This window comes from Nerophis ophidion, linkage group LG27 (assembly GCF_033978795.1).
Source record: "Nerophis ophidion isolate RoL-2023_Sa linkage group LG27, RoL_Noph_v1.0, whole genome shotgun sequence".
Lineage (NCBI taxonomy): Eukaryota > Metazoa > Chordata > Actinopteri > Syngnathiformes > Syngnathidae > Nerophis > Nerophis ophidion.
Genome location: NC_084637.1, coordinates 793800 through 810330, shown reverse-complemented (window position 1 = coordinate 810330; position 16531 = coordinate 793800). Strand labels below are relative to the sequence as shown.

The 16531-nt window shown below is 42.1% G+C and overlaps 1 protein-coding gene across 1 annotated transcript; it reads right to left on the bottom strand.

Annotated features, from left to right (window-relative positions):
* Positions 1-7496: 7496 nt before the first annotated feature.
* Positions 7497-12715, bottom strand: LOC133544226 (uncharacterized). Its single transcript, XM_061889369.1, has 4 exons — positions 12402-12715; positions 8301-8534; positions 7930-8028; positions 7497-7792 (listed from the first exon to the last, which is right to left on the bottom strand). The coding sequence occupies exons 1-4, from the start codon at positions 12618-12620 to the stop codon at positions 7682-7684; spliced, it is 663 nt and encodes a 220-aa protein (XP_061745353.1). The 5' UTR covers positions 12621-12715; the 3' UTR covers positions 7497-7681.
* Between the last annotated feature and the right edge of the window lie 3816 nt (positions 12716-16531).

The window sequence follows — 16531 nt, the reverse complement described above, 5'->3', positions numbered from 1 at the left end:
AGTGACTATGCTCATCTAATGAGTTACTATTGTCATCTAAGTAGGTACTATGCTCATCTAATGAGTTACTATGGTCATCTAAGTAGGTACTATGCTCATCTAATGAGTTACTATTGTCATCTAAGTAGGTACTATGCTCATCTAATGAATTACTATGGTCATCTAAGTAGGTACTATGGTCATCTAATGAGTTACTATGGTCATCTAAGTAGGTACTATGGTCATCTAATGAGTTACTATGGTCATCTAAGTAGGTACTATGCTCATCTAATGAATTACTATGGTCATCTAAGTAGGTACTATGGTCATCTAATTAGTTACTATGGTCATCTAAGTAGGTACTATGGTCATCTAATGAGTTACTATGGTCATCTAATGAGTTACTATGGTCATCTAATGAGTTACTATGGTCGTCTAAGTAGTGACTATGGTCATCTAAGTAGTGACTATGCTCATCTAACGAGTTACTATGGTCATCTAATGAGTTACTATGGTCATCTAATGAGTTACTATGGTCATCTAAGTAGTGACTATGGTCATCTAAGTAGTGACTATGGTCATCTAAGTAGTGACTATGCTCATCTAACGAGTTACTATGGTCATCTAATGAGTTACTATGGTCATCTAATGAGTTACTATGGTCATCTAATGAGTTACTATGGTCGTCTAAGTAGTGACTATGGTCATCTAAGTAGTGACTATGGTCATCTAAGTGGTGACTATGGTCATCTAAGTAGTTACTATGGTCATCTAAGTAGTGACTATGGTCATCTAAGTAGTGACTATGGTCATCTAAGTAGTGACTATGGTCATCTAAGTAGTGACTATGCTCATCTAACGAGTTACTATGGTCATCTAATGAGTTACTATGGTCATCTAATGAGTTACTATGGTCGTCTAAGTAGTGACTATGGTCATCTAAGTAGTGACTATGGTCATCTAAGTAGTGACTATGGTCATCTAAGTAGTGACTATGCTCATCTAACGAGTTACTATGGTCATCTAAGTAGTTACTATGGTCATCTAAGTAGTGACTATGCTCATCTAACGAGTTACTATGGTCATCTAAGTAGTTACTATGGTCATCTAAGTAGTTACTATGGTCATCTAATGAGTTACTATGGTCATCTAATGAGTTACTATGGTCGTCTAAGTAGTGACTATGGTCATCTAAGTAGTGACTATGGTCATCTAAGTAGTGACTATGGTCATCTAAGTAGTGACTATGCTCATCTAACGAGTTACTATGGTCATCTAATGAGTTACTATGGTCGTCTAAGTAGTGACTATGGTCATCTAAGTAGTGACTATGGTCATCTAAGTAGTGACTATGGTCATCTAAGTAGTGACTATGCTCATCTAACGAGTTACTATGGTCATCTAAGTAGTTACTATGGTCATCTAAGTAGTGACTATGCTCATCTAACGAGTTACTATGGTCATCTAAGTAGTTACTATGGTCATCTAAGTAGTTACTATGGTCATCTAAGTAGTTACTATGGTCATCTAATGAGTTACTATGGTCATCTAATGAGTTACTATGGTCATCTAATGAGTTACTATGGTCGTCTAAGTAGTGACTATGGTCATCTAAGTAGTGACTATGGTCATCTAAGTAGTTCATTTGGTCATCTAAGTAGTTACTATGGTCATCTAATGAGTTACTATGGTCATCTAAGTAGTTACTATGGTCATCTAAGTAGTTACTATGGTCATCTAAGTAGGTACTATGGTCATCTAATGAGTTACTATTGTCATCTAAGTAGGTACTATGCTCATCTAATGAGTTACTATGGTCGTCTAAGTAGTGACTATGGTCATCTAAGTAGTGACTATGGTCATCTAAGTAGTGACTATGGTCATCTAAGTAGTGACTATGGTCATCTAAGTAGTTCATTTGGTCATCTAAGTAGTTACTATGGTCATCTAATGAGTTACTATGGTCATCTAAGTAGTTACTATGGTCATCTAAGTAGTTACTATGGTCATCTAAGTAGGTACTATGGTCATCTAATGAGTTACTATTGTCATCTAAGTAGGTACTATGCTCATCTAATGAGTTACTATGGTCATCTAAGTAGGTACTATGCTCATCTAATGAGTTACTATTGTCATCTAAGTAGGTACTATGCTCATCTAATGAATTACTATGGTCATCTAAGTAGGTACTATGGTCATCTAATGAGTTACTATGGTCATCTAAGTAGGTACTATGGTCATCCAATGAGTTACTATGGTCATCTAAGTAGGTACTATGGTCATCTAATTAGTTACTATGGTCATCTAAGTAGGTACTATGGTCATCTAATGAGTTACTATGGTCATCTAAGTAGGTACTATGCTCATCTAATGAATTACTATGGTCATCTAAGTAGGTACTATGGTCATCTAATGAGTTACTATGGTCATCTAAGTAGGTACTATGGTCATCTAATTAGTTACTATGGTCATCTAAGTAGGTACTATGCTCATCTAATGAGTTACTATTGTCATCTAAGTAGGTACTATGCTCATCTAATGAGTTACTATGGTCATCTAATGAGTTACTATGGTCATCTAAGTAGTGACTATGGTCATCTAAGTAGTTACTATGGTCATCTAAGTAGTTCATTTGGTCATCTAATGAGTTACTATGGTCATCTAAGTAGTTACTATGGTCATCTAAGTAGTGACTATGCTCATCTAATGAGTTACTATGGTCATCTAAGTAGGTACTATGGCTATGGTCATCTAAGTAGTTACTATGGTCATCTAAGTAGTGACTATGGTCATCTAATGAGTTACTATGGTCATCTAAGTAGTGACTATGGTCATCTAAGTAGTGACTATGGTCATCTAAGTAGTGACTATGCTCATCTAATGAGTTACTATGGTCATCTAAGTAGGTACTATGGTCATCTAAGTAGTTACTATGGTCATCTAAGTAGTGACTATGGTCATCTAATGAGTTACTATGGTCATCTAAGTAGTGACTATGGTCATCTAAGTAGTGACTATGGTCATCTAAGTAGTGACTATGCTCATCTAACGAGTTACTATGGTCATCTAAGTAGTTACTATGGTCATCTAATGAGTTACTATGGTCATCTAATGAGTTACTATGGTCATCTAATGAGTTACTATGGTCGTCTAAGTAGTGACTATGGTCATCTAAGTAGTGACTATGGTCATCTAAGTAGTGACTATGGTCATCTAAGTAGTTACTATGGTCATCTAAGTAGTGACTATGGTCATCTAAGTAGTGACTATGGTCATCTAAGTAGTGACTATGCTCATCTAACGAGTTACTATGGTCATCTAATGAGTTACTATGGTCATCTAATGAGTTACTATGGTCATCTAATGAGTTACTATGGTCATCTAAGTAGTGACTATGGTCATCTAAGTAGTGACTATGGTCATCTAAGTAGTTACTATGGTCATCTAAGTAGTGACTATGGTCATCTAAGTAGTGACTATGCTCATCTAACGAGTTACTATGGTCATCTAATGAGTTACTATGGTCATCTAATGAGTTACTATGGTCGTCTAAGTAGTGACTATGGTCATCTAAGTAGTGACTATGGTCATCTAAGCAGTGACTATGGTCATCTAAGTAGTGACTATGCTCATCTAACGAGTTACTATGGTCATCTAAGTAGTTACTATGGTCATCTAAGTAGTGACTATGCTCATCTAACGAGTTACTATGGTCATCTAAGTAGTTACTATGGTCATCTAAGTAGTTACTATGGTCATCTAATGAGTTACTATGGTCATCTAATGAGTTACTATGGTCGTCTAAGTAGTGACTATGGTCATCTAAGTAGTGACTATGGTCATCTAAGTAGTGACTATGGTCATCTAAGTAGTGACTATGCTCATCTAACGAGTTACTATGGTCATCTAAGTAGTTACTATGGTCATCTAAGTAGTGACTATGCTCATCTAACGAGTTACTATGGTCATCTAATGAGTTACTATGGTCGTCTAAGTAGTGACTATGGTCATCTAAGTAGTGACTATGGTCATCTAAGTAGTGACTATGGTCATCTAAGTAGTGACTATGCTCATCTAACGAGTTACTATGGTCATCTAAGTAGTTACTATGGTCATCTAAGTAGTGACTATGCTCATCTAACGAGTTACTATGGTCATCTAAGTAGTTACTATGGTCATCTAAGTAGTTACTATGGTCATCTAATGAGTTACTATGGTCATCTAATGAGTTACTATGGTCATCTAATGAGTTACTATGGTCGTCTAAGTAGTGACTATGGTCATCTAAGTAGTGACTATGGTCATCTAAGTAGTGACTATGGTCATCTAAGTAGTGACTATGGTCATCTAAGTAGTTCATTTGGTCATCTAAGTAGTTACTATGGTCATCTAATGAGTTACTATGGTCATCTAAGTAGTTACTATGGTCATCTAAGTAGTTACTATGGTCATCTAAGTAGTGACTATGGTCATCTAAGTAGTTACTATGGTCATCTAAGTAGTTACTATGGTCATCTAAGTAGTTACTATGGTCATCTAAGTAGTGACTATGGTCATCTAAGTAGTTACTATGGTCATCTAAGTAGTTACTATGGTCATCTAAATAGTGACTATGGTCATCTAATGAGTTACTATGGTCATCTAAGTAGTTACTATGGTCATCTAAGTAGTGACTATGGTCATCTAAGTAGTTACTATGGTCATCTAAGTAGTTACTATGGTCATCTAAATAGTGACTATGGTCATCTAATGAGTTACTATGGTCATCTAAGTAGTTACTATGGTCATCTAAGTAGTTACTATGGTCATCTAAGTAGTGACTATGGTCATCTAAGTAGTTACTATGGTCATCTAAGTAGTTACTATGGTCATCTAAGTAGTTACTATGGTCATCTAAGTAGTGACTATGGTCATCTAAGTAGTTACTATGGTCATCTAAGTAGTTACTATGGTCATCTAAATAGTGACTATGGTCATCTAATGAGTTACTATGGTCATCTAAGTAGTTACTATGGTCATCTAAGTAGTGACTATGGTCATCTAAGTAGTTACTATGGTCATCTAAGTAGTTACTATGGTCATCTAAATAGTGACTATGGTCATCTAATGAGTTACTATGGTCATCTAAGTAGTTACTATGGTCATCTAAGTAGTTACTATGGTCATCTAAGTAGTTACTATGGTCATCTAAATAGTGACTATGGTCATCTAATGAGTTACTATGGTCATCTAAGTAGTTACTATGGTCATCTAAGTAGTTACTATGGTCATCTAAGTAGTGACTATGGTCATCTAAGTAGTTACTATGGTCATCTAAGTAGTTACTATGGTCATCTAAGTAGTTACTATGGTCATCTAAGTAGTGACTATGGTCATCTAAGTAGTTACTATGGTCATCTAAGTAGTTACTATGGTCATCTAAATAGTGACTATGGTCATCTAATGAGTTACTATGGTCATCTAAGTAGTTACTATGGTCATCTAAGTAGTGACTATGGTCATCTAAGTAGTTACTATGGTCATCTAAGTAGTTACTATGGTCATCTAAATAGTGACTATGGTCATCTAATGAGTTACTACAGTCAAGCCAGGTAACTTGATAAACATGTAAAAATACAGTCCAACCTGCAATAAAGCTGAATATTCAGGGGAAATCACAAATAGAATATTGTGACACACAAGACACCTTCTCTGCACACCCCAGCTGGGCGTTGGTTGTCATGGAAACACTGTCATGTGCACACGGGGAAAAGATGTGGGATTTACAATATTACCAGGAAATGATAAAAGACACTTCTCTTGGCTAAAACCTCAATTCAAGCTCCAACCTGAAGCCCAACTGTGACTGTTGTGTATCACACCGTGAGGACCCTACAGTAGGAAGTAGGATGTAAGCATAAAACACTGAATATTAAGAACACATCCAACTCATACCTTCTTTACCTCCATGGTGACCTCCTTGAGTGTTTTGTTGGAGTTTTTTAAATATGACCCACAACGCTTTGTAGTGGAAAGGCTATGTCAGTTGCTACTATTAAAACTCATGAATCCAAATAGGTTCAGAAGGTCTTCACATATTTATGCAATTTGTTATTCTTCTAACCAGACCTGTGTGTTTATCTTGGTACCTGACAGGTGTGGCTTACATCTCTACATGTACTTAGACTTAAACTTTGACTAAGTCTAAGTCTAAGTACCTGACAGGTGTGGCTTACATCTCTACATGTACTTAGACTTAAACTTTCACTAAGTCTAAGTACCTGACAGGTGTGGCTTACAACTGTACATGTACTTAGACTTAGACTTTGACTAAGTCTAAGTACCTGACAGGTGTGGCTTACATCTCTACATGTACTTAGACTTAAACTTTCACTAAGTCTAAGTACCTGACAGGTGTGGCTTACATCTCTACATGTACTTAGACTTAGACTTTGACTAAGTCTAAGTACCTGACAGGTGTGGCTTACAACTGTACATGTACTTAGACTTAGACTTTGACTAAGTCTAAGTACCTGACAGGTGTGGCTTACATCTCTACATGTACTTAGACTTTGACTTTGACTAAGTCTAAGTACCTGACAGGTGTGGCTTACATCTGTACATGTACTTAGACTTAGACTTTGACTAAGTCTAAGTACCTGACAGGTGTGGCTTACAACTGTACATGTACTTAGACTTAGACTTTGACTAAGTCTAAGTACCTGACAGGTGTGGCTTACATCTGTACAGGTACTTAGACTTAGACTTTGACTAAGTCTAAGTACCTGACAGGTGTGGCTTACATCTGTACATGTACTTAGACTTTGACTTTGACTAAGTCTAAGTACCTGACAGGTGTGGCTTACATCTGTACATGTACTTGGACTTCGACTTTGACTAAGTCTAAGTACCTGACAGGTGTGGCTTACATCTGTACATGTGCTTGGACTTAGACTTTGACTAAGTCTAAGTACCTGACAGGTGTGGCTTACATCTGTACATGTACTTGGACTTAGACTTTGACTAAGTCTAAGTACCTGACAGGTGTGGCTTACATCTGTACAGGTACTTAGACTTAGACTTTGACTAAGTCTAAGTACCTGACAGGTGTGGCTTACATCTCTACATGTACTTAGACTTAGACTTTGACTAAGTCTAAGTACCTGACAGGTGTGGCTTACATCTCTACATGTACTTAGACTTAGACTTTCACTAAGTCTAAGTACCTGACAGGTGTGGCTTACCTCTGCTGACAACCCCTGATGAAGGCAACAGTTGCAGCCCTAACCGTCAGGTAGAGAACCAAACAGACGTTTGGCTGTAAGAATAACAAAGAGTATACAAAGTCATACTTTTCGATGTGTTTTGCCCTCATGCATACTTTTGACTACTTTTGAAAATGCTGGCCTGGGTGAAGAGTTTGAAAACCCATTTTCTTACCTGTTGGCACCTGTTATTGTCCCGAAACTTTGAATACACCATGAATTCACTGCAAAGATATTTTGATCAATCAATTTTGCTTCAAAAACGAGTCAGTCTCCCTCTCTAACTTTATTGCAAATAATATTACAGGTGTAATGATGTCACTGCGACTCTGCAGCAGCCATTTAGCAACACAGCCAGCCAGCGTGGTCTCGGATGTTCTCTTTCCCGTAGTGATCACAGCGTATGGCGTTTGTCACTTTTAGGCTTGGGTCTTTGTTGGAGGGTGTTCTCAGAGGTCTCAAGGCACCAAGACCTTGGTGGAGCTCCAATCGTCAGCCTGCTGTGGCGCCAAGACTCGAACATTACACGTGGGACATGACTGTTTCTTCCACAGCCGCTCCTCTATGCACTGAAAGAAACAACAGCAACACATATTTACCCAAACTCTCCTTCATGCACACTAATTAAAGGGGAAGTGTGTTCAAATAATCAACTTCTGTTTTAACCTTCAGCCTGAAGTTGATGATGGATTGAGTATCGTCTTACCTCTCGGTGGAAGGTGTGTGTGCACGGCAACTCCGTGAGGCCACCGGATCCTCCACTCAGGTCATTGTGGCAAATCTGACACATGCTGTCTGTGTCGCTCTGAAACACACACACGCACACACACTCTGTGTTATATATTTCATGTTGCACGCATTAAACCACATCAAGAACCCATTCACACAAGCAAAGTGGACCACAAGGGATTTGAGGGTCTAACGCCGAGCTCAAGAGCACTTTAACGTTACTTAATAGGTCCACAAAAAGGCAAAACCATGCCTAATTGACTTGTTTATTGTTTGTGGTCTGCGGTAATATTTTGAAACAAGACAAGAAAGTAACTGATGAGATAAGTTGCCATTGTCACTACTCACCAAAGACCTGGTGTTGCGTCTCCTAAACTGACTCTTTCTGTCAGGCATAAAGCCCTCTGGAATTGTAGGAATGAGAGAGGGCCTTCGCTCAGCAACAGGCGCTGTGGAAACAAGGTCCTCTTGCGATGGCAGGAGGCGGCGAGAGGAGGATCGCCGCAACAGAGTCTTGGCGGTCACAGGTGCCTCCTGGCTGCAGGACTGGAGAGCGGCCAGCTGCATGGTCGAGAGAGTGGTCTGCACACACCAATTGTGTTGGAATTCAAATGGATTCATTAGAACCAGCTGAAACCAACCGAAATGTGTATTTGTATCGCATCTTCCCGATCTGAACAGACTCTTATTGATTTGGTTCAAATGTATTCACAAGTGGTGCATCTTGCCTGAAAATGAAACTCTGCAAATGGTAAATGGTAAATGGTAAATGGTAAATGGTAAATGGTAAATGGCTTATGCTTGTAGAGCAATTTTCTACCTTCAAGGTACTCAAAGCGCTTTGACCCAATTCACCCATTCACACACACATTCACACACTGATGGCGGGAGCTGCCATGCAAGGCCCTAACCAGCACCCATCAGGAGCAAGGGTGCAGTGTCTTGCTCAAGGACACAATGGACGTGACGAGGTTGGTAGAAGGCAGAGATTGAACCAGGAACCCTCAGGTTGCTGGCACAGCCACTTTACCAACCGCGCCACGCCGCCCCCAGTATACCACTCAAACATTATTAATACATACATTAATTTTGTTGTCCGCCACAAATACATTTCAGGCTACACGATGCTGCCCTTGGTCATAAGTAAAATAAAAAAAATTGATTAAATATTTAAAATACGAAATAACGGGACGCTGTGAATATAGCTTTTCAATAGAACTGCAATGTGCGTAAGTCTGTGTTTTGCCACACCTCATACACACCTGGGCCACATCTATAACCCTCGATTTCCTCGACTGCTGACAGCGTGACGGAGCCAATACATATCCATCCATTCTAGTTATTGTGTCAGTTTTCATGACCAGTGGAGGTTCTTGTGGAACAGAGAGAGACCCGCAAGTAGGAGTAAGAGAACGGCGGAGTGGCAAGCAGCGCAGGTAGTAGACAGCATCTTCATACAGAGGGAGCATGAGTGGAGGCGGGAGCCAGGAAGAGACAAATAGGTAGGTGGAGTCCCAGTGACCTCTGTCTTGGGAGAAGGTATTCTCCTTGAACAAGGTGACCTTAGGCTTGTGGTCCACGTTTGAGACACTGTGGCTGAACTCTGTCTCACTGAGCATGGAGTAGGTGATAGGTGGTCATCACTAGAAGTCTACAAGAGACTATGCTCAACGTCATGCATGAAGCGGCTGGTTCCGAACACTTTGGTGTGGCCAAAACCCCTTTGCCCCCTTTGCCAGAGCTTTCCCTGGGGGTGTTGCAGAAATGACGTGAAGGACACACTGTGCGCCGTGTGGAAGGTCTCACCTGTGTGTTCCTGCAGGTCCCAGCAGGCCCTGGTGTGGGCGCCCATGTAAAAGTGGCCGTGGACATTATAGGTCTCTACCAGACCGTCAGAAGGGGTAATTGTTACGTCTTCTCAGCCATCTAACTCTCACAGCATACGAAGGGCTGATGTAACAAACAAGGCAGCCCTTAGCAAAGACGGTAAAGAAAAGTGGGAAAGGTTGGGTACCGACTGCAGTAATTAGGACAAGGGCGACAACTGGTCTTTCACCAAGACCGGCTATCTGAGAGATTATTGGATCACAATGTGGGAGGGCTAACGTGCCGTATCGATGCATCATTGCCTCGGTTCCACTCGACCTCAGTGACTGGCTTAACACAACATCAAGCTTTCTGTGCCGTTTACTTCAGTTGAACAGTTTGTTTACCTTTACCTTAGAAACTTTGATTATGCCTTAAAGACAATTTATCTGTTGGAACTATTGGAACAACAATGTTCTGTGCTTTAAAAAACACTTTAAAGGAAATACAAAGAAAGGCGCAACAACCATTGTCCAAAGCTCCATCCACCCATCCTTAACTTCTGCTGGAGCTTAGGCCACTGGTCTACAGCTCTTCCTCTGGCTAGGGAGAAGGTCTGGAACCCTCCTCTTAAGGGGTGGGTACCAATGCCAGCTTTGAGAGGATGACGTACAACTGCGTTGGCGCTTATAATAACAGATCACTCATATTTGGCTCATTTCAGGTCACGACATGTAAAAGTAGTATTGTTGGAGCTTTCTGCTGTCATGCCTGGTAATCACTTTTATGTTGGATCATGTTTATGTTTCGTTTTTGGACTCTCCTTTCCCGTTTTGCACTTCCTGGTTTTGTTTGTCTCCATAGTTACGCATTAGTTTCCACCTGGTCTCCAAGTCATGCCCCTGCCCTCAGTCCCGCACCTGTTTCTCATCATCATAGTCACTATTTAAATCATTTGTTTTCGGTTCTTCGGCCTGGGAACTTTGCTTGCATACTACTTGCTACTGCTTGCCTACTTGCTACATACCTCAAGACCACGCACCTACCTTTCCTTGCCACATTTTGATTGTTTTGACCACGCCTCATAAGATTCCATTTCGTTTGCATATAGCCATGCCATCGTGCTGTTTTAGTTTATAGTTCATGTTATTCATGCAATCGAGCAAGTGTTTTTGTTTCCTGTTTGTGTTTCATAGCCTTGTATTGTACCTCCTTGTGAGCGCCCTTTGTTTTACCTTTTTTTTTTATTTAGTATGTAAATAAATGTAATCATGTACTGTACTCACATCCACGCGTGACTCGTTCCAAATCCTCTCTGCATTGAAGAAGCAACCCAAATCTATGTCCCGGCTTGACATCTGGATGTTTTAAGAGAGGGTATAATTGGTGCAACAGATGACCCTGGATCTGTTGACTTAATTGTTTAATAAACATTGACAATTTCAAATGCATAAAAAAGCTACACATATGTGTTGTGGTCTTACACAAGGATTGTGGAAGTTAAACATCATGTCTCTTTCCAATTTTTGCTTAGTTCCAGTAGGACTGATCTTAAATATGGTCAGAGTACAGAAGTGACCTAGAATCTACGGATATTGCCCAAGAGATTTGGAGCGGAATATTCAAAAGGCTTACCAACCCTCACCATTTTTCCAGGAGACTCCCGAATTTCAGTGCCCTTCCCGAAAATCTCCCGGGGCAACCATTCTAGCAATTTCTCGCAGTTTCTACTCAGACTACAATATTGGGGGCGTGCCTTAAAGGTACTGCCTTTAACGTCCATCTACAAGCTGTCGTCACGTCCACTTTTTCTCCATACGAATAGCGTGTCAGCTCAGTCACATAATTTATGCGGCTTGTACAGACACACAAAAGTGAATGCAAGGCATACTTGGTCAACAGCCATACAGGTCACACTGAGGGTGGCCCTATAAACAACGCCAACACTCCTACAAATTTGCGCCACACTGTGAAGCCACACCAAACAAGAATGACAAACACATTTCGGGAGAACATCCGCACCATAACACAACATAAACACAACACAACAAATACCCAGAAGCCCTTGCAGCATTAATTATTCCGGGTCGCTACAATATACACCCCCGTTACCACCCAACCCTGCCCCCCCAACCCCACCCCCTGAATTCGGAGGTCTTATGGTCGACAAGATTGAAAGTCTTAACAGGCCGCATGAGGCCCGCTGGCCCTGTTTTGCCCAGATCTGCTTGAATGGACACAATGAAATAGTTGGAAGGCACACACACACACATAGTCTCACACAATCCAGTCCAGTACACGAGGGTGTGCAGTGTTTGTGAGCGCAGTCTGCAACATTACTGCCACAAAAAAAGGTAAGGTCATGAAAGGTTTTGGGAACAGACAAGGTGAGTGACTTTAATCTGAGATCTTAGGAGACGGACATGAAAGTAGTCTTGCAGTAAGCCCCTCCCACCTCTCATGTTCTCAGCGTTGTTGGCCATTCAATTTAATTTGTATGTTTTGCTTTGCATGCTTTTTTGCTCACCTTGCGTCTTCCCCCACAGGGTGTCCCTCCTCTACAGGGACATGTCCACCACAGCCAAAGATGCAAATGAGACACTGATGGATGCTGAGCGTGTGTTGAGAGAAGTGAGACATTACCGAACACGGCAGTGATGAGCGTCGCCTCCAATGAAGACAGTCAGCTCTTCTCTCTTCCGCCTGCTCCTTCACTTCCTCTTCCGGTTGTTTCTCCCGCTCTCGACTGTAGCGCTGCATCCAGGCATTGAAGATCTTTGCATCCTCTTCCTCTTTCTCCTCTTCTTCCTCTGCCACCAAAGGATCTTCTGACAAGACCTCAGCTTCTTGATCTGAATCCATGAAGTCAGGGCAAGTTGCAGAGATGATTACATCCCTGCCATCCACGCTGCAGCCGGAAGGTTCCAAGATGCTGCTGGCGCTCACACGCAAAGCCTGATAATCCTTTTAGGCAAAGCTAGATTAAAGCCTGGCTAGTGTGTCAGAACAACCCCAAGGTGAGAAAGAAGAGTCAGGTGACAATTGAGCTGCTGTTACGTCTGCAATCAACACAAATATCAACACCACACTTTGGCTTTTGCTCCCATTTTTCATGAGTGGAACTCAAAGATGTCCAACTTTACTACCCACACAAAAGAAGTTTTCCTCTCAGGTATTGTTCACAAATCTCTTGAGGTCAATGGAAAAGTCTGCGGGCCAAAGAGTGTTTTTTTATTGGGGCTCCGGGACTCTGGAAGGTTCTAGCAGTAACAGTTAGAGATGCTACCTCAGTAGAAGCATTTAAGTCCCATCTTAAAACTCATTTGTATACTCTAGCCTTTAAATAGACCTCCTTTTAGACCAGTTGATCTGCCGTTTCTTTTCTGCTCTACAGATCAGGTGACCACAGATGATGCGCTGGCTGTCCGAAGTCCGGACCCATGGTGGACCACTCATCTGTGCACCAGTTGGGGACGTCTCTGTGATGCTGACACGTCTCCACTCAAGGTGATCTCCTGCTGGTCTCACTATGGACTGGACTCTCACACTATTATGTTAGATCCACTATGGACTGGACTCTCACTATTATGTTAGATCCACTATGGACTGGACTCTCACACTATTATGTTAGATCCACTATGGACTGGACTCTCACACTATTATGTTAGATCCACTATGGACTGGACTCTCACTATTATGTTAGATCCACTATGGACTGGACTCTCACTATTATGTTAGATCCACTATGGACTGGACTCTCTCACTATTATGTTAGATCCACTATGGACTGGACTCTCACTATTATGTTAGATCCACTATGGACTGGACTCTCTCACTATTATGTTAGATCCACTATGGACTGGACTCTCACTATTATGTTAGATCCACTATGGACTGGACTCTCACACTATTATGTTAGATCCACTATGGACTGGACTCTCACTATTATGTTAGATCCACTATGGACTGGACTCTCACGATTATGTTAGATCCACTATGGACTGGACTCGCACACTATTAACTAGATCCACTATGGACTGGACTCTCACACTATTATGTTAGATCCACTATGGACTGGACTCTCACTATTATGTTAGATCCACTATGGACTGGACTCTCACGATTATGTTAGATCCACTATGGACTGGACTCGCACACTATTAACTAGATCCACTATGGACTGGACTCTCACACTATTATGTTAGATCCACTATGGACTGGACTCTCACTATTATGTTAGATCCACTATGGACTGGACTCTCACGATTATGTTAGATCCACTATGGACTGGACTCGCACACTATTAACTAGATCCACTATGGACTGGACTCTCACACTATTATGTTAGATCCACTATGGACTGGACTCTCACTATTATGTTAGATCCACTATGGACTGGACTCTCACGATTATGTTAGATATATTACTAAATAATATTCATCATCGGCGGTCACTCGAAGTGAGTATGACGATCTTCCTCGTAGGGGTGTATCCCTTTATGGAGGATGCCTGTGCATGACTTAGTTCAAGGTGGGGAGACTGGTGCACAGACAGTCACCACACCATCCTAGACATGACTTAGTTCAAGGTGGGGAGACTGGTGCACAGACAGTCACCACACCATCCTAGACATGACTTAGTTCAAGGTGGGGAGACTGGTGCACAGACAGTCACCACACCATCCTAGACATGACTTAGTTCAAGGTGGGGAGACTGGTGCACAGACAGTCACCACACCATCCTAGACATGACTTAGTTCAAGGTGGGGAGACTGGTGCACAGACAGTCACCACACCATCCTGGACATGACTTAGTTCAAGGTGGGGAGACTGGTGCACAGACAGTCACCACACCATCCTGGACATGACTTAGTTCAAGGTGGGGAGACTGGTGCACAGACAGTCACCACACCATCCTAGACATGACTTAGTTCAAGGTGGGGAGACTGGTGCACAGACAGTCACCACACCATCCTAGACATGACTTAGTTCAAGGTGGGGAGACTGGTGCACAGACAGTCACCACACCATCCTAGACATGACTTAGTTCAAGGTGGGGAGACTGGTGCACAGACAGTCACCACACCATCCTAGACATGACTTAGTTCAAGGTGGGGAGACTGGTGCACAGACAGTCACCACACCATCCTAGACATGACTTAGTTCAAGGTGGGGAGACTGGTGCACAGACAGTCACCACACCATCCTAGACATGACTTAGTTCAAGGTGGGGAGACTGGTGCACAGACAGTCACCACACCATCCTGGACATGACTTAGTTCAAGGTGGGGAGACTGGTGCACAGACAGTCACCACACCATCCTGGACATGACTTAGTTCAAGGTGGGGAGACTGGTGCACAGACAGTCACCACACCATCCTAGACATGACTTAGTTCAAGGTGGGGAGACTGGTGCACAGACAGTCACCACACCATCCTAGACATGACTTAGTTCAAGGTGGGGAGACTGGTGCACAGACAGTCACCACACCATCCTAGACATGACTTAGTTCAAGGTGGGGAGACTGGTGCACAGACAGTCACCACACCATCCTGGACATGACTTAGTTCAAGGTGGGGAGACTGGTGCACAGACAGTCACCACACCATCCTAGACATGACTTAGTTCAAGGTGGGGAGACTGGTGCACAGACAGTCACCACACCATCCTAGACAAAATCGGGTCAGGATCCAGTGGCATGGAGTCCAAGACCACTGGGGACCCTTTTCTGCTGCAGCCTTCTCCCGCCATCGCAGCTGTTGTGGTAGTTCTTACATCTACTGTCTTCCGCCTGCTCCGCCGTTGAGGTCTTTAACGTATCCCTGGCTAGGTGGCAGTCAGGTACTAGGCCTTTGCCAAGGACCACCTGGGGTAACAGTAGTAAAGGGCTTAACCTGCTAGTGCCCCAAGAACCCACAGAGGAGCCTCCACTGCTGGATGCACTTGAACCTCATGCCCAGGACATAAATAATAATAACAAATAATGTTACCAGGTATGTGACTGCCAGATATTGGTGAACAAAAAACAAAGTCTCAATCACACATAATGAATGGCTGATTTTAATTGTGCTGACCTGGGAGTCATTTGGACTAGAATGCATGTTAACATTCCAGTTGGTGGTTAGGGTTTGGTGATGCGCCTTCAAATGGCATGTCCACCGCCGGTCAAAAGAAAAGAGAGAAAGAAAAAGTAAAAGGCAGTGACATACTTTTGGCGCATGCGTGGAGGAGTGTGTGTCAGGACTGGACGCAGAAATGTTCTAAGTAGACGCAGCATTGGCTGCTGTGATGCGAGAAATTGGGCCGCCATCTTGAAGTGGTGATGAGGAGCCAACAAGCAGCCTAAACTGACAGTTGACAGGTGGAAAACAAAGATGCTAAAGTGACAGTTGACAGGTAGAAAACAAAGATGCTAAAGTGACAGTTGACAGGTAGAAAACAAAGATGCTAAAGTGACAGTTGACAGGTAGAAAACAAAGATGCTAAAGTGACAGTTGACAGGTAGAAAACAAAGATGCTAAAGTGACAGTTGACAGGTAGAAAACAAAGATGCTAAAGTGACAGTTGACAGGTAGAAAACAAAGATGCTAAAGTGACAGTTGACAGGTAGAAAACAAAGATGCTAAAGTGACAGTTGACAGGTAGAACACACTGTAAACAAGATAATTTAATGGAAGAATGTATTGGCCCTGCGATGAGATGGCGACTTGTCCAGGGTGTACTCCGCCTTAAGCCCGAATGCAGCTTGGATAGGATCCAGCGACCACCTTCC

What these genes read in the sequence shown, in the direction of transcription:
- LOC133544226 (XM_061889369.1), bottom strand. Translation starts at nt 12,620, where the DNA reads ATGGATTCAGATCAAGAAGCTGAGGTCTTGTCAGAAGATCCTTTGGTG. An exon ending in GCTCATCACTGCCGTGTTCG is followed by an intron (nt 8,535 to 12,401) that starts GTAATGTCTCAC and finishes TGGTGTGTGCAG; the next exon opens with ACCACTCTCTCGACCATGCA. An exon ending in CACACACCTTCCACCGAGAG is followed by an intron (nt 7,793 to 7,929) that starts GTAAGACGATAC and finishes TGTTTCTTTCAG; the next exon opens with TGCATAGAGGAGCGGCTGTG.